The sequence below is a fragment of the Mya arenaria genome, chromosome 14 (genome assembly GCF_026914265.1).
Source record: "Mya arenaria isolate MELC-2E11 chromosome 14, ASM2691426v1".
NCBI classification, from domain to species: Eukaryota; Metazoa; Mollusca; class Bivalvia; order Myida; family Myidae; genus Mya; species Mya arenaria.
In genome coordinates, this window is record NC_069135.1 from 24,666,259 (window position 1) to 24,687,181 (window position 20,923).

Genomic DNA, 20,923 nt, shown 5'->3' on the forward strand with positions numbered 1-20,923 from the left:
TATCCAGTGGATATACAATATACAATATATAACTGAGTAAGTAATCATACGCTGCTTGAACGCCTTGGAATTAATTTAACACTCTTGTGTATGGGAGAACAGCAATATATGCTTAGGGCCATTTATAAGTGTACATGTACCTAGACATCAGTCATACTTCTACTAAGAGAAGTAAGCTTTCATGCATTTCACAATGAAAGAATACGAAGCGCTAAGGAAAACATTTTCATCCGAACTATCAAGTAATGGCGCAACTTAGCGCCAAGAAGATGGAGACAAAAACCAATGGCATCAAGGCTAACAAGTTCAGTTACAAAGTCATTTGAACAAATTGACAGTGCATGCACTAAAAACTCGTTAAGTAGGTGGACAGTGCTGTCACATTCGGCAATTACATGCGACAATTCCTCTTGGTAAATACAATTACATTTTATACAGTAAATGTTTCTTAAAACAGTTGTTGGTTATCACCATAGTTTGGCAAAAGCTAGCGTCGTGTTTCGAACTGATCGTTGTTTACTTACGACGTAAATGACACATGGTTGGATACATTGATGCAATATATGGAATAACATTCTAATTCTAACATTCTAACATAATAATGATATTCTAGTATTCCACATGTCGATTTCATAAGCATTGATTGTTCTTTCGACATGTGCTTTCCAGACGTGTTTGGACGGCAAAACATTCAACAATGTAATCATTTATCATATGAACAATATTATATTTTTGTAGAATATAGCAGATATCAGGAATAAATCCTGATCTAACTGTGTTTCTATCTCGTATATACATATAATACTTGCAAGTAAATATTTGTTTAGTATTACAATGTCAAGGAATGGATAATATTTTATGTAAGAACATAAGCTTTCTACTATCAGTTTCAGAACATATTCTGTGTAACCCGAGCATAGACTGTACCATGTCTGAACGTGAACGCGTTGACAATCCCTGAATTTTCTTTGATACAAAGTGTTGGAAGACACCAATTTTATTTTCATCGGATTTAGACATGTCATTCCATAGTTCAGATTCATACAAAAGTGTTGGTAGAACAACCTTTTTTACAAACTAACTGAGGTAAGAGATTTACGCATAAGGGGTGAACGCCCTGTGAAATAAATGAAAAAATTGAGTTTCGAGCCTTTTTAATTCGACCGCTTATTCGTTCGCCTATTTTCAAATTCGACTGTTTAAGTATACCGAGATGATTTGCAAAAGGTGCATTTGATATAAGAGCGTAGCCATAGACGACACTAATCGGGAGGGGACTACAACGTTTTGAAATGTTATGGTTGACGAGTTTGTAACGTTAACTTCAATATTCCATCGACGATAGTATCTATATACGACGTCAACTTGACTCTGCAGACTGTTGGGGGAAGTTGCTAGTAAGGAAATGTCGTCTGCGAATGTAGGGTTGTTATATTTAACAGATATCACCTTTGCATCATATTTTCTTTTTTCAAGTGTATGGAGGAGCTCGTCGCCGTACACTAGATACAAAAACGTAGACATGACCCTACCCTGACGGACCCCACGCACGATTTCGGAGGCGTTAGATGTCTGGCCGCTATATCTGATAACATTGAAAACGATACAAACAAAGCGGCAAATTTGTATTTCCTTAAATTTTGTACACTGTTAATATATTTCGACATCAAGAATACAAGGTATTTGTTAATTTTAGAACAGGAAGTTGTTCTACTTGATACGAGTTCACTGTAATTAAACTGAATTGTGAAATTCAAAACATGAAAAGAAAGAGTGTCAGTGATTCGTTCTGAACAAATTCGGATAGACTTGTGAAATTTTCAAACAAATGAATGGAAATGATGGAAAAACGAATTGGCAGCACAATGTTGTTGCTTTTTTCCGACTTGGCTTACTCTCAAAAACTATATTTAATTTGAAAGTAAGTTTACTCATCGTCGTGAAGCTTGAAGGTGACGGGAATACAACTGAAGTGCAGTTAAACTTTATAATTTATATACTTTAGTTAACATACAAAAGATTAACAGTTGGAGTCTTGAAATCTAATAAGGTAACGCATAATATCAACATACAATGAATGTTTTACTAACCTGAATTGGATAAACTCGTTTAATTTCATTTTATTTTTTAAATTATTTTCTTTCCCTTGTGCGAGCACACAATGACTTGTCGAGTTTTAGTAAAAGCCAAAGTATGTCAAAACTTTAAAAAAATAATTTAAAAAAACATGAGCTGTCATTAAATGAAAGATGTGAAGCAGATTTCCTTTTAATTGTTTTTAAAGGTAAAATAAAGTTAAAAATACGAGACAAAATAACAGAACTATTTTCTGCGTAATGATAAAATTGCATTCGTGTGAAACGGTTAAAAAAGGGGCGGTACTTTGCTGTTCCATTCATTGGTACAGTGACGCGTAGTTCCTCTTCGTATGAAAAATGGAAGCCTTTTTTTAATGATTTTGAGAAAAAAATGTATTACAATAAGTGTGCAAAACACTTGTAAATATAAGAATTGAAATTCACGCTCTTCACGGGAATTGCCATTTTGAGCGGGGCATTAAAGATCGCATGAATGACCCCGACATGAATTTTAATCCTTAAATAAGTGATAAAACAGGAACATAATAATTAATAAAAATAAAAGAAATGCAATAACCTATAAGGTTAACACTTAACAAAACAAACATTTTACTAACTTTACGCATCTGTCTGATAATTAGTTTTGCTATTGTGTACTTTATATTTGAAATTGCTAGGAAGAAACTGTTGCTTTTTCATTGTATTAGCAGGTTCATTGTTAAGTAAGTAGCGTGCGTATATTGACCTATCGTTGTAGATTATCCCGACGATACTATAGTACATGGTAAGAGCACTGCCTACTGGAAACCTTTCAGATATGAAAGTTGATGCATAAACAAAAAGAAAGAAAACACTCTGCAATATGGTTATGACGACAGAACATTTTAACGTTAAATTGAAACGCTAATAGTTTGCAGCGTTTCTTGTTATCATTTAAAATAAAAAAATAAACAAATTTGAATCATTTGAATCATTGAATACATGTATTAAGTTCTTATTATTCTATAGATATTACATACAGTTCAAACATTGCACTCATAACATCATGTAATTTAGTATTCAATGATAGTGTATGAAATACTTAAATTGACGACACACATGACATGATTAGTGACTAGATGCAGCATTAATGCTTGTGTCTGTGCGATAATTACTGTCACTCGTCAAATAAGGGCTATCCGCAGATACGACCATTTCATATGATGGAGGTGGAGGCAACTCTGAAAAATCTGTTGCAGCGTGAGGTGGAATCTGACTTGTTTCATTGTTATTACTAGTTGAGAAACCTGGTGTTCTATGTGTGTGTCTGTTTTCGCTCTCTTCAACGCTATACTGGACATTGTATGCTCCATTTTGAGGCGGTTCTTCACAATGTGGTGATACTGATGGCTCTTGATGAGGAACATTGTATGCTCCATTTTGACGTGGTTCTCCACTATGTGGTGAAGCTGATGGCAACTGAGGAGAACAATTCCATGCTCTGTTTTGAGGTTGTTCGCCTGTTAGTGGTGGAGCTGAAGGATGATTTGTATTCGAATCCGTAGCGGATAAATAAGGAGGAATGGATGGGTCCCTTCGTTGTGCCCCATATTTGTCCATCCCATTTACTATGAGGGAGTCATACGGGGGAGGGGAATCTGATCTTGGAATAACCAGCATATCTACTTGAAAAGGCTCGTGGGATAGCCCGGCCGTACCAACATTCTGACCTGTGTGTAGAAATATTTAATCGATCAATAGGTAGTTGATTTATAACGCATTTCTTTACAATATGGGTATTATTTGATACATTGTTTACGAAGAAAAGGACCATTTAAGAAATATGAAATACAAAAATATAAGCTATAGCTTTACTCTTGTTAGCATTCGTATGTTAGAAATATCTATCAAGGATTTATAAATATACCTGACGGGGGAGGGTAATTTGATCTTGGAATAACCGGCATATCTACTTGAAAAGGCTCGTGGGATAGCCCGTCCGTACCAACATTCTGGCCTGTGTGTAAAGAAATTTACATTGATCAATAGGTGGTTGATTTATCACGGATTTATCACGCATTTCTTTACAATATGGGTATTATTTGTTACACTGTATACGAGTAGAAAGATCTTTTAAGAAATATGAAATACAAAAATATGAACCATAGCAATACTCTTGTTAGCATTCGTATGTTAGAAATATTTATAAAGGATTTATAAATATACCTGACGAATTTCGACTTCTACTAACTCTGCATAAGCATGCGCAGAAAGAGACGAAAACAGCAACTATCGCAAATGCCACGCCCCAACTCGAAAAACTAGTTTCCGCACCATCATCATCATCATCATCATCATTATAGTTGTTGTTGTTACCACTATCACCCCCAGAATCGTAGTGCCAAGTTGTGGTAGGAGCTGTAAATAATCATGACAATTCAATCATATATACATGTTTGTTTACTTAATCTAGTACACCTGTCACGTTCTATGATATTCTTGGACAACCATCGTAGAACAATGGTACTAAATAAAATAAATATGGTACAAAATAGGTTTCTACGTATAAACGAATGTTTGATAATTTTGTAATTTCATGTAAGTGATTTAAACATAACAATCAATCAACGTGGTGTATATCCTCGAATATTAAATGCATTATAAAATAGATAAAAAAAATTTTTAATAAAAACGCATTCCTTGTATGAATACCAAAATGTTATTGATTCATAAAGATGCACTCTTACTTCCAGATAAGATTTACCACAATAAATAGTATAGTTTTAATATACCGAACATGATAGATACATATCGAAAACAATGGTTCTTATGAATGATATCGAGTTTAATTTGAAAGAAATGAGCACAAAACAAAGTATTTCTACCTTATGACAGGATAGTGATCACAGTAAATCTTTTAGCATTCACCAATCATTTAAAAAGAAATGCGCTTTCTGCTATTAAATTCACCGTTATAATATTGTTCATAGTAACTAACTAATATTTTCCATAAATGCATTATTTAGTAAGTAGTTAAGGGTTTATCACTCAAAACTTATGTTTGTTTTACATGTATATGTACTGATTTTGAATAAGATTGCCACTTTAATGGATATACGAGTACTTGAGATCTGCATATTTTTAACCGTTTAATAGAGAACCTTTTCAGCTGTATTTGTTTTGTTTAAATATATGGTAACACCATCAAATAGTTCACGTTGTTAACTTTAACAAAGTTCTGAACAAACATTGTTTGTTATTGCGTGGAACATGAAAATAGTTACAAACCTATCAAGTAAGGACTTAAAATAGAAAAACGAACAACTGGATGAACAACTGGACGAACAACCGGATGATCAACTGGACAAACAACTGGACGAACAACTGGACGAACAACTGGACGAATAAAGTCCAATAATTTGTTGTGTTAACTAATATTCGCTTTTACTCGGGCAATATAACTAGTAAAGAATACATTCACAATGACAAAAATGATTAACACATACCTCTATACCGGGTGTAAATCTTTATTTCGAAATCACCCTCTTTGAACACGACAGGGTAAAAGAAGACAGCCAACGCTTCCTCGGAGTTTTCGCAGTTTTCTTTGAACGTATATTCAAAGCACGGCTGAAAGAAAAACAATATCTTGACAAAAAATATACTAGAGTGATATTTTTTCAATAACGTTATTGTAGTGTACTTGCATAATTCTCCGCTTCTCACACAAAAAATAGTCTTGGGTTCGAGCTCACCAGGAAAGTTCTCCTGTCCTCTCAAAAAGAGTACCAGTATTGAGGCCATTTGTATAGCCATTACACGACTAATGTTAAGCAAAAGAAGAACTAAGATAGCAATCTACATTTAAGAAGCCATGAATTTAAGAAACACTTTCCTTGTCCAATAGTAATGCTCCTTATGTTAACCCTTGTTTATTTATGTTTTTTCCCATCAAAATATATAATGTATATTTATTTATTCCGTTACTCTTTATAGTTGATTTATGTTTTTGCCATATTTATGTTGTTAAAGGGGCTGTACACCGTATGATTAAATAGAGAAAAAAGGGAAATTGTCGAAAACTGACATAAACTTGGTATCGATGTGTACAATGTATTGAAACTTACTAACTGAAGTACCACATAGTTTATAATTAATTTATTTTTCGCAGTTTTTTCGTATTTTTCCATTAAAAAAAGATTACTAGGTATATCAACCTAGTAGAATTCATTCCTTATGCGTGATTGGCTAGTCGATGTTATCACGTGATATTACCAAGTTAGGTATATAGCTTAAATGATCCAACCGTTTAGGGAAAGCCTTGGTAGCACAGTGGATACAACACTGGACTGCAACTGTTTGGCGACACCGGTTCGAACCCGGTCTCCGACTCGATTTTTTTTACATTTTGGTATTTTCTTTACAATTATGATATCAAAGAGTAAAACATTTTATTAAATTACTGTCCTGAGATTCGTTACAGAAAAAAACTTTTTTGGTGTCAATCTGGTGTACAGTCCCTTTAATGGCCATAGGCTATTTTATGCCGATCTGCCAATACACTTAGAAACTTGAAACTCTGTATAAAACTTGATAACTTTTCCGCATGTTATGTTTTGGTTAGTTTGCACATGCAAGCACTTTAATTGGTCAACAGTCATTATTGGATTAATATTGACCAATCAATGAGCATTTCGACTAACTTTAACCAAACCAAAGAATTAACAGGTTTAGTCAAGTGGCTGCTGGTTTCTACTGGTTTCTAGGGTTTAGCCATTCATATCAGCTCATAGCTGTATTCACACTGGAACTAAATAAATTTAAGTAATAGAATTTCCACTTTTACCCAATTCGTACAAAAGACTAGCTATTAATAGTAGTACATAGCATACACAAATAGCAAGGATGTGAATTATTTGTTCGCTCGATTGAATACGCTGGTTTAAATATGAAACAACACGTTACACATCGTAGATTTTCATTTCAGTAAGACAATCATTCTGACAAAATTTATTTGTGTAAAATAATTAAGCCAATTTTTATCTTATTTACTTTGTCTAACCAACAGGATCAAAATGTAAAGTCTAAATTTTATAAAGACAAACATTTAACACTCATGCTTGTAGTTTCTGATTCTAAAACAATACATAAACCGCGACAGTGGCCTAGTGGTTTAGCGTCCGCCTACGGAGTGGGAGGTGGTGGATTCGATCCCTGGCCGCGTCATACCAAAAGACGTTAAAAGTTGGTACAAGTAGCTCCCTTGCCTGGCACTCGGCATTTAAAGGATAGTGCTTGGAAAAAGGTGTATTCAGTACTGGTTTAACCCAGGAAAGTTGTACCCCGTGTATCGGTGTTTTAACAGAGCATGTAAAAGAACCAAGGGGTCTCTTCGAAAAAGAGCTAGGGTATCGCACCCGGACTTCCTTGTATCCCACCACTGTCTCTTTAGCGTGCTGTCCCTTCAGCAAAAACAAACGACCCCGTTGGAAATAAGTGCTTGCACTTTCACAGGTTATCCTTGACCGCAAGGTCTAAAGAAATGCATACATACTGGAAGAAATATGTAAATATTAACTATGACGTCAGCGAGATATGAAACGTCATAGTTTCTTGTGACTAAATATTATATCTTACACAATAATAGTCATTCTTTAGTTATATACGTGTCAGCTGGATTTTTAACAGTATTATTTCAAAATGTAGTTTAGCGGACCTTATAATATAGCCGGAGACTAGCTGCGTGTAACAAACGAGTAGATTTTACAAGAAAAATATTTTACGAGTACACGCCGAAACAAAACAGAACTAGTTTAACAGAAGAAAGAACGCTATAATATAAAAAATGACCAGAAATAGTTGAGACAACTTTTTAGACTTAGTTCCGTTTAATGTTTGTGGGTTGACTCGTCGGTCACTATAACACAGTGACACGGAGGCCCTCCGTGGTCTGCACTTAAGGCGGCAACAATAGTAAGCATTCGGAACACCTCGGCCATTTTTCATCGAAAACAACCTCGGATGTATATGGACGGTTTACAATGTCAGAAATCATAACATTGAACTACGCTGCAAGTAGATCGCGTAGTAATTTTAATTTAGCAGTTTAACTTGATTACTTTACTCTTGGGAATCCTGTAATTTATATAATAATACACTTTATTGGCAATCAATTAAAACTTAGTATTAAATACAAATTACACTTTAAAGCTACACTCTCACAGATTGAACGTTTTGACAACTTTTTTATTTTTTGTATTAGAAAGAGCCAATTTATGCGAACATGCATGGAAACCAGTGATATAAGACTGATGACAAAAAATCAGATCGCAGATTTTCATATTAAAGTTAAAAAAATGATGTTTTATGCATTTTTCTTAAACCGTTAGTAACGCTTTTAGCTATTAAACATTAATTTTCAAACGGAAATATAAAAATATGCGATCTGATCTTTTGTCACCAGTCTTATATGACTGGTTTGCTGATATTTTAATACGCAAGAAAATGCTTGTTCCCAGACGAAAAATAAAAAAGTTGCAAAAACGGTAAATCTGTGAGAGTGCAGCTTTAAAACGCTACAATTAATTAATACTATTATTTAAAATTTTACTTCTACCGATGTACCGGCATACATCCGTGGTTGTTTTCGATGGAAAGTGGCCGAGGAGTTCCAAATGCCATGGTGTGGCGTGTTTACAAGGCCAATGGTACTTTTAAGGCAGTTTAAGATTCCCGTTTGTGAAAAACTTATTTTATAAATATTTTAATGTCCAAAACTGATAGATCATACATTTACTAAAATTGAAACGAGCATTACCAATACGTAATATCTGAAGCTGAAATGGAACCTTGCTGTGCACTTGTAAATCCATTCCGAAGTGTATCTTGAATACGGTGATGCAATACATAACTCTGTATCTTTATGTTTGTTGGAAATCTTGATCTCACATCTTCGGAAATGATGTCCACCTTCGTCGTACCATTTGCTACCGTCATAATGAAAATGTATAACATCCGTCGATGCAAATGAAATTATCTTCCCGCACGTGTCATTTGTGACGTAAATCGCTTGGTCTGAAACAAAACAATGGTAACATAAAAAAAATCCATATTATATAGATTTCATTTTAGTTACCACAATTAAACATATGTCATTTTAACACTACCTAATGAAACATAAGACGACATATATATATTTTGTTATATAGTCTTCAAGGCTCCTTTAGCAGCTTCAGTTAAAAACATTTACACTTCATAAAAGGAACACGGTGCTGCATAAGATGGTCTTGGTGCTGCATAAGAGGGACAGGGTTCTGCATAAGAGGGACAGGGTTCTGCATAAGAGGGACAGGGTGCTGCATAAGAGGGACATAATGCTGCATAAAAGGGACAGAGTTTTGCATAAGAGGGACATAATGCTGCATAAGAGGGACAGAGTGCTACATAAGATGTCTGGGTGCAGCATAAGAGGAACAGGGTTCTGCATAAGGGGGACAGGGTTTTGCATAAGAGGGACATAATGCTGCATAAGAGGGACAGGGTGCTACATAAGATGTCTGGGTGCAGCATAAGAGGGACAGGGTGCTGCATAAGAGGGACAGGGTTTTGCATAAGAGGGACATAATGCTGCATAAGAGGGACAGAGTGCTACATAAGATGTCTGGGTGCAGCATAAGAGGGACAGGGTTCTGCATAAGAGGGACAGAGTGCTGCATAAGACAGACAGGGTGCTGCATAAGAGAGACAGGGTGCTGCATAAGATGTCTGGGTGCAGCATAAGAGGGACAGGGTTCTGCATAAGAGGGACAGAGTGCTGCATAAGAGAGACAGGGTGCTACATAAGACGGACAGGGTGCTGCATAAGAGGGACAGGGTGCTCCATAAGAGGGTCAGAATTTTGCATAAGAGGGACAGGGTGCTGCATAAGAGAGACAGGGTGCTGCATAAGAGGAACAGGATGCTGCATTAGAGGAACAGGGAGCTGCTTAACAGGGACAGTGTGCTACTTAACAAGGACAGTGCGCTGCGTAAGAGGAACAGGGAGCTGCATTACATGGACAGTCTGATTCATTAGAGGGACAGTGTGTTGCATAAGGGGGACAGAATGCTGCATAAGAGGGACAGAATGCTGCATAAGAGGGAGAGTGTGATGCATAAGATGGACAGAATGCTGCATAAGAGGGGGAGTGTGCTGCATAAGAGGGGCATAATGCTGCAAAAGAGGGTCAGGGTGCTGCATAACAGGCACAGGGTGCTTCATAATAGGGACAGTGTGTTGCATAAGAGGGACAGGGTGCTACATAAGAGGGACAGTGTGCTGCATAAGAGGGGCAGAATTCTGCAAAAGAGGGTCAGGGTGCTGCATAACAGGCACAGGGTGCTGCATAATAGGGACAGTGTGCTGCATAAGAGGGACAGGGTGCTACATAAAAGGGACAGTGTTCTACATAAAAGGGTCAGGGTGCTGCATAACAGGGACAGGGTGCTGCATAACAGGGACAGGGTGCTGCATAAGAGGAACATAATGCTGCATAACAGGGACAGTGTGCTGCATAAGAGGGTGAGGGTGCTGCATAACAGGGACAGGGTGCTGCATAACAGGGACAGTGTGCTGCATAAGAGGGACATAATGCTGCATAACAGGGACAGTGTGCTGCATAAGAGGGACAAGGAGCTGCATAAGAGGGACACTGTGCTACATTAGAAGGTCAGGGTGTTGCGTAAGAGGGAACGTCTGCTGCATAAAAGGACCAGTGTGCTGCATAAGAGGGACAGGGTGCTGCATAAGAGGGATAGTGTGCTGCATAAGAGGAACAGGGTGCTACATAAAAGCGACAGTGTGCTGTATAAGAGGGAGATGTTCTGCATAAGAGGAACAGGGAGCTGCATAACAGGGACAGTGTGCTGCATAAGAGGGACAGGGTGCTTTATAAGAGGGATAGTTTGTTGCATAAGAGGGACATTGTGCTGCATAAGAGGGACATAATGCTGCATAAGAGGGACAGAATGCTGCATAAGAGGTAGAGTGTGCTGCATAAGAGGGACAGTGTGCTGCAGAAGAGGGACAGAATGCTGCAGAAGAGGGACAGAATGCTGCATAATAGGAAGAGTGTGCCGCATAAGAGGTACAGAATGCTGCATAAAACGGAGAGTGTGCTGCATAAAAGCGACAGGATGCTGCATAAGAGTGACAGTGTGCTGCATAAGAGGGACAGAATTCTGCATATGAGGGACAGAATGTTGCATCTGAGTGTCAGAATGCTGAATAAACGGGACAGGTTGCTGCATAAGAGGGACAGTGTGCTGCATTAGAGGGACAGAACGCTGCATAAGAGGGTCAGAATGCTGCATAGGTGAGACAGGTTTCTGCATAAGAGGGACAAAATGGTGCATAAGGGGGACAGGGTGCTGCATAAGAGTGACAAAATGTTGCATAATATGGTCAGAATGCTGCATAAGAGGGACAAGGTTCTGCATAAAAGGGACACGGTGCTGCATTAAAAGGGTCGGAATGCTGCATAAGAAGGTCAGAATGCTGCTTAAGAGGGACAGAATGCTGAATAAGAGGGTCAGAATGCTGCATAAAATGGACAGGGTGTGGCATTAGAGGGACAGGGTGCTGCATAAGAGGGACAGGTAGCTGCATAAGAGGGACAGAATGCTGCATAAGGGGGACAGGGTGTTGCATAAGAGGGTCGAGTAGCTGCATTAGAGGGTCACTATAATATATAAGAGGGTCAAGGTGCTGCATAAGAGGGACAGTGTGCTGCATAAGAGGGAAGGGAGCTGCATATGAGTGACAAAATGCTGCATAAGAGGGTCAGGTAGCTGCATTAGAGGGTAAGAATGCTGCATAAGAGGGTCAGGTTGCTGCATTAAGGGGATAGGGTGATGCATAAGATGGACAGGGTGCTGCTTGGGAGGGACTGTGTTCTGCAAAAGAGGGTCAGGATGCTGCATAATAGTGTCAGGGTGCTGCATAAGAGGGACAGGGTGCTGCATAAGATGGACAGGATTCTGCATAGAAGGGACAGGGTGTTGCAGAAGAGGGACAGTATGCTGCAGAAGACGGTCAGGGTACTGCATAAGAGAGGCAGGGTGCTGCATAAAAGTGATAGGGTGCTGGATAAGAGGGTCCTGGTGCTGCATAAGAGGGACAGGGTGCTGCATTAGAAGGTCCGGTTGCTGCATAATATGGACATAGTGCTGCATAAGAGGGACAGGATGCTGCATAGGAGGGACAGGGTGCTGCATAAGAGGGTCAGGGCACTGCATAGGAGGGACAGGGTGCTGCATAAAAGGGACAGGGTGCTGCATAAGAGGGACAGGGTGTTGCAGAAGAGGGACAGTATGCTACATTAGAGGTACAGGGTGTTGCATAAGAAGGACAGAATGCTGCATACGATGGTCAGAATGCTGCATAAGAGGGACAGGGTGTTGCAGAAGAGGAACAAAATTCTGCATAAGAGAGACAGGGTGCTGCATAAGAGGGACAGGGTACTGCATAAGAGGGACAGAATGTTCCATTAGATGGTCAGATTGCTGCATAAGAGGGACAGGGTACTGCATAAGAGGGACAGAATGTTGCAAAAGATGATCAGAATGCTGCATAAGAGGGACAGGGTACTGCATAAGAGGGACAGAATGTTGCATAAGATGGTCAGAATGCTGCATAAGAGGGACAGGGTGTTGCAGAAGAGGAACAAAATTCTGCATAAGAGGGACAGGGTGCTGCATAAGAGGGACAGTGTGCTGCATAAGAGTGACAGGGTGCGAAGTGACAAAAGAGCCCATTGTATCGGGCTGTAAATAAGTTGGACAATTAAGAATTTGACACAAATGTTTGGAATTGTGTAAATATTTAAAATTTGTATGTATTTTTATCCTAATATAAGTGTTAATCGAAACAAAAATAGAAATATTTGAAAATCTTAACCATTTAATTCTTTGAAGGCAGAAGAGTACGCATGCTGCTCATCACGAGGGCAAACACTGCTACCAAAAAAGCACAGAGTGCAGCACCCTTGCATAACTCTTTAGCTAAGATCCTTACGGTACCAATAAATAGATGCCTGTTATTTGAAAGGCTAGTGAATAGGCAACAGAACAGAACAGAACAGAACTTTTATTAGGCATAAACATTAACATGTTCGTAGCCAAATGCATATAAATACATTCACGGCGGTAATATAAAACAGTATTGACATTAATATTGTATGAGAAAAGCATAAATTCAAGAACAAATATAAATATAGCTATTCAAATACTAATAAGCAATAATTAAATTAAATTAAAGCACTTTTGCGCTTTTCAGTGGCAATATAAACAAATTTAGCAAGTTTCCTTAATAATGCTGCATTTTCAGAACTTAACAAATTACATAGTTTTTTCTTGGTTGGCCAATGACAATAATATCGTGGTAAGCACATTTGTCTACTATCTTTATAAAATGGACATACAAGAATAAAATGATATTCATCTTCAATCATATTCATATTGCAATATATGCATTTTCTATCATGTCTTGGTATATTTCTATATCTGCCTTCTTCTATAGCTAACTTGTGTGCTGAACATCGCACTCTACTTAGAGATACTTTATGGTTAACATTAGTGACACTATCGAGATATTTTTTATAACAAAATCTTGTTTTTATATCTTTATAAGTACAAAGTTTGGACGAATCATTTAAAGTCAACAATATGGAAAATATATTTAATCTTTGTCTTCAAATCAATAGAATAGACACTGTAGTTAACATAATTACATTAAATTATACAAAGGGGGAAGGGTAAACAATTAGTCAAATCGTCTACGAACACTTGTGATTCTGGTTCGTTATGTTATGTAATGAGCTGAAATATTGATGTATTAATTGAAAATTATATAAATTGATTTGTACACTTAATAATGATAATTAACGATAATAATTATATGTAAGTGGTATCACATTTTTTGTTTTTATTTTACGTCTGTCCATATTGCATGATATGACTTGCACTGTATCTTTTGACATGTTTAAATCATTTGTCATATTGACTTATTCAATTCTTCTTATTTTTCTTCTTCTTCTCTTTCTTTTTAACTGCCTCTAGTTGTTAAGTTTTAGCTATAGGTAATCACACTAGATGCTAACCATACCAGAGATCTAGTTTTAAGTTGAGCTTTTATCATCCATTTCCATAATAGCACAGTAAAATATAATTGCATAATGTATATAATGTTTCTTTAATTAACAAATACAATGTATTTGTACAAACACGTGTTCAAGTTTTGCTGTAACTTGTATGTTTTATATGACTAAATCATGCACATTTATGTTTATGCATTGCGTATTTTTTTGTAAAACTGATGCCCATATGGGCCTAGTTTTTTTAATAAACCTGAAACTATAACTGAATCTACCAACCGAAAACAGCCTCGAATGTATGCCAGTACATAAGCAGAAATAGTTCGTGAAATTTTAAATAATAGTATTAATTAAATGTAGTGTTTTAACGTGTATTAAAGTTATATTGCTAAGTTTAAATTAATTCCAATTGAAGTTATTATTGCATACATAATTAATATTCTTATGAGTAAAATCCTTAGGTTTAACTACATTACGTTTATCATAAGTAAACAATGAGAAATCATTAAATAATAATGCAACAATAAGGCGTAAAAAATAGGTTGTTTCCACAAACCAAACAGACTGTTTTTTTCCCTCCCGACCCTACACTTTTTTTTGCCGAAGTGTTGATTTTTTTTTTGGAGTTTCCTAAAAAATGTGCATTGTTTGAGTTAATAGGTTAAAGATGCACTCTTACTCCCAGATAAGATTTACCACAATTAATATAATTGTTTTAATATACCAAAAAGGATGAATAAATGTCGAGAACAATGGTTCTTATAAAGGATACCGAGTTAAATTTGAAAGAAATGAGCATAAAACATGGTATTTCTACATTATGAGACTATAGTAGACCACAGTAAATCTTTTAGCATTCATAAATCATTTAATATTTAGCGCTTTTTGCTATTAAATTCACGGTTACAATCTTGTTATCAGTAATCAATATTTTCCATAATTGTACTATATCGTAAGTAGTTTAAGGTTTATCACTCAAAAAGTATGTTTGTTATACATGTGTATGTATTGATTTTGAATACGAGTGTCACTTTAAAATTTGACCATTTATATATATATATATATATTATACTTCCCTATTGTTTGGAGATGTTTGTGGAAACAAAGAACTTGTTTTTGGCGTTACCATACATCTAGGTCAAATAATCATACATGATGCGGTTTCTAACGATTTACTGCCTAGTTGTATAGTTATAGGTCATCACACTAGATTCTAACCTTAAGATATATCCAGATCTGTATATATATATATACACACACAGCACGTCTAGAATAAGTAAAAACAGTAGGAGTTATCATTTGTCGATGGAACAGTAACATAATCCTATCATACGTGTTATCATAATCATGTAGACAGTACCCTGAATATTATATTTAGTGTACCTGTATAAGTATGCATATAGAATACATGATATAAATGATTGATCCATTACATACGATTGTTTAACTTACCTCCATTGACAAATACACGACTGAAGCATAACAACACGAGGATATGGGCACATATATAACACAGCAAAACATCACAACAGTTGCTAGTTTCCATTCTTGTATATTCAGATCTTAACTACCGGTTTTGTTTTCCAATATTGTTCAGTCAGTAACAAGTTGATATAGACGCCTGCGTCAAACAGAATAAAGCAAGGAATGATCACTGACTCACAGGTCGATCGATTGCAAAATACGACAGACGGATAACGGTTTATCCAGCTTTATGTTTAAACGCCCTACTGTAATATTAAGCGTCATCTTGTTGATAGCTCTTGGGTTAAAACAACGTGTTGTTGTTTTTTAAATAAATATACTGGTTGAGAAGCAGTTTCCGACAGTTTTTAAACGTTTTTATTGAATTATTTATACGTGTTTAAATATCTACTAAAATTGTTCACAATTTATATAACTACAGCTCAAGCTGCTATTGTCGATATATTTCTTACATGTGTGACGTCACATACAGTATAGCGTATCTAATAGGGGCGCAAAGAGGGTGCTTACGCAGTTTCCGACAATTTGAATGCGGGGCATATTTGATGTGCCTGTTGTGTGTTTTTATTATCCGTTTATTTAATATACTAAATATAAGACTGAAACCATTTAAGAAGAATATGATTGAACAATAAACATGTCTTGATTTAGTAATAGACGAACCTGCAACTATATTTTTTCCTGACTGGAACGTACATAGGTTTAAAACTTGGAGACTGACGCAAAAAAAAATGGATTCAATGTGTGTGTGTGTGTGTGTGTGTGTGCGTGTGCGTGTGCGTGTGTGTGTGCGCGTGCGCGCGCGCGCGCGTGCGTGCGTGCGTGTGTGTGCAATAAAGTGTAGAATGTCATGTATGATAGCACAAGGAAAGTGATTTACCTATCAACGAACCAACACATTGTATAAGTTTAAAGTGAAATTTGGCAACGACTTTAACTTAAATGCAACTTTTACACGTACGCGAAGCCACGCGTACAAGTTCACGTACATGTATTGTTTAGAAACCTGTCTTCATGTTTGGACGTGTACTTGATGCGACGTCAAGGCCGACAATTCTTGTTTTAAAGATATGAGCGTCGCTTCCGTACGTGTTGTATGTCTGTTTTTGTGTCCGTGTCTGTTATAGACTTATACTATATTATAATTCTGAGCTATGAATTACCAAGATGCCATGGTCATGGTCATTCAATAAGATGGTAAACAGTTGATATTCTAAGTGTTCAATACTACTAAAGAAATTTGTGTTTAACAAGGTCATCATAAACACTTTGATTTTCTTAAGGTTCCGAGTATAGAAATTTTCAACGGATTAGTTCGACTGGTTGCACTTTTAATGATAATGTATATGCACAAAAAATATCGACGGATAAGTTCGACTGGTTGCACTTTTAGTGATAATGTATATGCACAAAAAATATCGACGGATAAGTTCGACTGGTTGCACTTTAAATGATAATGTATATGCACAAAAAATATCGACGGATAAGTTCTACTGATTGCACTTTTCTATGATAATGTGCATGAACTGAACTTTCAGCGAATAGGTTCGACTTGTAGCTCTTTTCTATGATAATATGTATGAGCGGATACTTTCAACGGATTAGTTCAACATGTAGTACACACTATACAAACTGTGAATGTCATTGGACTAAAATGTCGACGGATTAGTTCGACTGGTTATAATAGCACTTTATGTGATATTTATATATAGTTCTGCTCATACACTTTATATATATATATAGTGTATGAGCAGAACTTTTTCAAACTTACCGTCTCGCAAAGTTCATCATTCCGGCTTAAATAGCTTTTAAGTCTTATTCCTTTTCGATTGAAGCAACAACAACAACAACAACAACAACACAACAATAGACCAGCAGACGATCGTTGGTGTTTGCAACGTGACGTTGTTTTGAAGAATTATTGTTATGCATATATGGAAATTGTGCTTACATTTTCATACTTTCCTATATATATGTATATGAACGGCAGCACGAGGAAATTATGAAAATGTAAACATTTAAAATAATATAAATATAATTTTATTATCATTCAAAGTTTACAGTATAAATGTACTTAAAATGAATTTGGTACAATTTCGATCTTCTCTATACATGTATTTGGATTGATTATTTCGAGTAATGAAGTAATGAAATAACATGACATGCCTGTTTTTTTACACCGTTGCGTATTCTGACTATCACTTTTAATTGTGCAAACACAGGCTTAGAATCAAAACACAAAGATAACGACTGCTGAATGTACACCCAAAGTCGACTCATCGCTTTCATGGATTAGCACCGCCGATGCGCCATGAAAGGATCGGAGCTGTAAAGTTAAGAATAATATTGAAAATATCGTAGTGAGAGCTTAGATTCACCCTTCGTATATTCAGACAAAACCGGATGTTATCACCTGAAATTGGAAGAATGAAAACAATCAAACGTGTTGATGTTTTGCTATGTGTTGATATACTCATGCTAGTATGCTACATTGATGCTGGTAAGTTTAACAATTGAACGAGCGTTATATTTATTTAATACTGAGTAACGTTTTTCCTGAAGACCTCTGTGAAGGCTATCATCAAGTATGATCATCGACATATATCAATGACACTTGTACCTAATTTTGAGTATTGTACCTTAACTTTAATTATTGAATCGCACGTGCACACGTCGGTTACGTTAGAATCACGTGCTACAATCATGCACGTTATCAATCTCGTACGCAGTGATTTCCCTTGGCGAGCAGTAAAGGTCTCTCCAACAACGTAAGAAAATAGCCGAAATTTAGTTGTATATTGTTGTGTTTTTTAGTAATTTTGTACACGTATATTTTCAGTATGTAAGTAAAGGCCCATTAAATATAATCGGTTTCAAAGATTCAACTGGCTAAATTGACCAATGAAATTGTATTCTTTTCCATCGTTTCATGTATCATGACGTGTTGTAAATAAACATTATATATTTAAACAGAGATAGAAAGAAATTAAATTCATTTTGGATATAATTATTTTTGTTTTTTAGAGCAAGTGATTGACGTCACAAAAGACACGTGCTGGTCGGAAATAAACTTAGAAAGGACCGATGTGATACGTGTTCAGTATGACGGAAGCAAGATATATTGGAAATATGTTCCTATAATGAAAAAATGTAGAATCATGATTGTAAACAATTTTGAAGACACAAAGTTGTGCATTACATCGCTATATTCAGGATACAGAGACAAAGATTGGATCAAACGATGCTCATCGATTTTCAAGTTTTCATTCATAGATAAACACGGAACTAACCCCTATCTGGTAATGTTAATTTGAACCGTTGCAAACAGAATCGGGTCTTAAAGTGAACCTTTAAACAATTCGTTTTTGCTATCATATCAAATATTAAATTCATGAAAAGAATGAATAAACTACATTACAAGATCGATGAAACATCAAAGCACGCTTTATAAAGTCAGCATTTTATTAAGTCACCGGAAACTAATACGTAATATATCACTTTGACGACATATCTAATGTAAGACATATTTCTGCATGTTGTGAAAAATATCAGAAGTAAAAACCATTGCAGCACGAATAAAATTATATTAGTTTAATGTTTGTATTTATAAAATAAGGCATCTTTATAATCTTTATGTTTCTATTGTATACTACATGCAATGCTAATTATTCATTTGGCTAATGCCACAATGTACCAACACCTACTATTTAATATCGCTTGGTAGCTTCTGGCATTAACAAGTCCGCCCGGTAAGCTCAATCGGTAGAGCGTTCGACTGTGAATAGGACAACCCGGGCTCGATTCCCGAGCGAACCAGGTGACTTCTGATGTAATTGGTTATGAAATCCTTCCTACGACCATTCGCACTGTACCACTGCCTGCCCCTGGCATGTGCAGAAGTAGTCAGTTCCTTGTAGAGGTTAAGCACCTAGTACTGGTTAATCGCCAGATAGTCTGCCCAGTATAGGTGTGCGGTGGTCGGACTGTCACTCTGGGACCCTTCAATGTGCTCACACCGGGACCCGGAGTATAAACACCCTAAACATTATCGTAACCTTTGTTTTATCAAGTGGTTTGACCTCATAAATAAGTTTCTTTGCTCCAATTGAAAAACATATATAAATGTATTATGTACCGATTCAATACGTTTTCTAGAAACAATACTTACCAATATCGGTGTCTTTTTGTGAGGACACGATAACGTCCCTGGTTGGTTCGAACCCTCGCTCTTGTGGATGAGAGCCGGACAGTTATATTACAACATGTAAAAGTAATGCATCTAATCTACAAATGCTATTGAAAAACCAATCCGCTTTGGCATGTTTTTGTGTCAAAACATTCGTTCATTTCAGAATTGCTCTGCACTTGCCACCAATGAATATTGCCACTCTTCCATTGAAGCGACTGCTGTTCTAGCTTTCTCTGACCCTCCTTTCAGACTCAAGAGTGATTTCGTGATCAAGATCGCCAGAAAAATAGGTATTATTATGGAAGCCCTTGTTTTAACTTATTGATATAAAAAATAGTCTAAATATTTAAAACATACAAATAATTATAAATAGAAAATAATTAAAGCTACTCTGTCACATATATACCGTTTTTGACTTGAAATGAACCAATTCTTGCGTATATGTCTGGAAATAGTGATTTAAGAAAGCTGACTAAAGATAAGATCTCAATTTTTAGCTCGACTATTCGAAAATAAGGAGGCTATACTACTCGCCCCGGCGTGGCGTTTACGTCGGCGTTAATGTCCGGTTAATCTGTTGGCATTTGCACTTATAAAACTAATACCCTTCATTCAATTCACTTAATACAGTTGTTCAGGACCATCACACAATGAGGTAACAAAACTCCATGTTATCCTTTATAAAAAAATATGGCCACTGATTGACTTAGGAGCTTAGGTTAAAATTAGAGGGCAAGTTGGAATTTTTATTAATGCCTTATATATCCTTCATTTAATTGACTTAATACTTTACACAATTATTGACTGCAATTTTAAAATAAGGTGACTTAACTCCATATACACACTTAATACCAATTACGGCCCTTTCATGCTTTTCTTTGGTTTTGGGGTCCCTGAGGGGCAAGGTCAAGGTCACTGTTACTATAAATAGAAAATGATTGATACTGAATAACTTTTGCTAGTTTCATGTGATTGTGTTTGGGGTCTCGAGAGTCATGGTCAAGGTCAATGTTACTGTTGCTAAAATAGAAAGATGGTTAGTACTACATATTAACTAAAAT

General features: G+C 36.3%; 1 protein-coding gene across 1 annotated transcript; it reads right to left on the minus strand.

The window, feature by feature from the left end:
* Positions 1 to 1,611: 1,611 nt before the first annotated feature.
* LOC128216861 (uncharacterized) lies at positions 1,612 to 15,849 on the minus strand. Its single transcript, XM_052923550.1, has 6 exons — positions 15,641 to 15,849; positions 8,875 to 9,131; positions 5,564 to 5,687; positions 4,284 to 4,475; positions 3,985 to 4,074; positions 1,612 to 3,787 (listed from the first exon to the last, which is right to left on the minus strand). The coding sequence occupies exons 1-6, from the start codon at positions 15,732 to 15,734 to the stop codon at positions 3,186 to 3,188; spliced, it is 1,359 nt and encodes a 452-aa protein (XP_052779510.1). The 5' UTR covers positions 15,735 to 15,849; the 3' UTR covers positions 1,612 to 3,185.
* Positions 15,850 to 20,923: the final 5,074 nt, after the last annotated feature.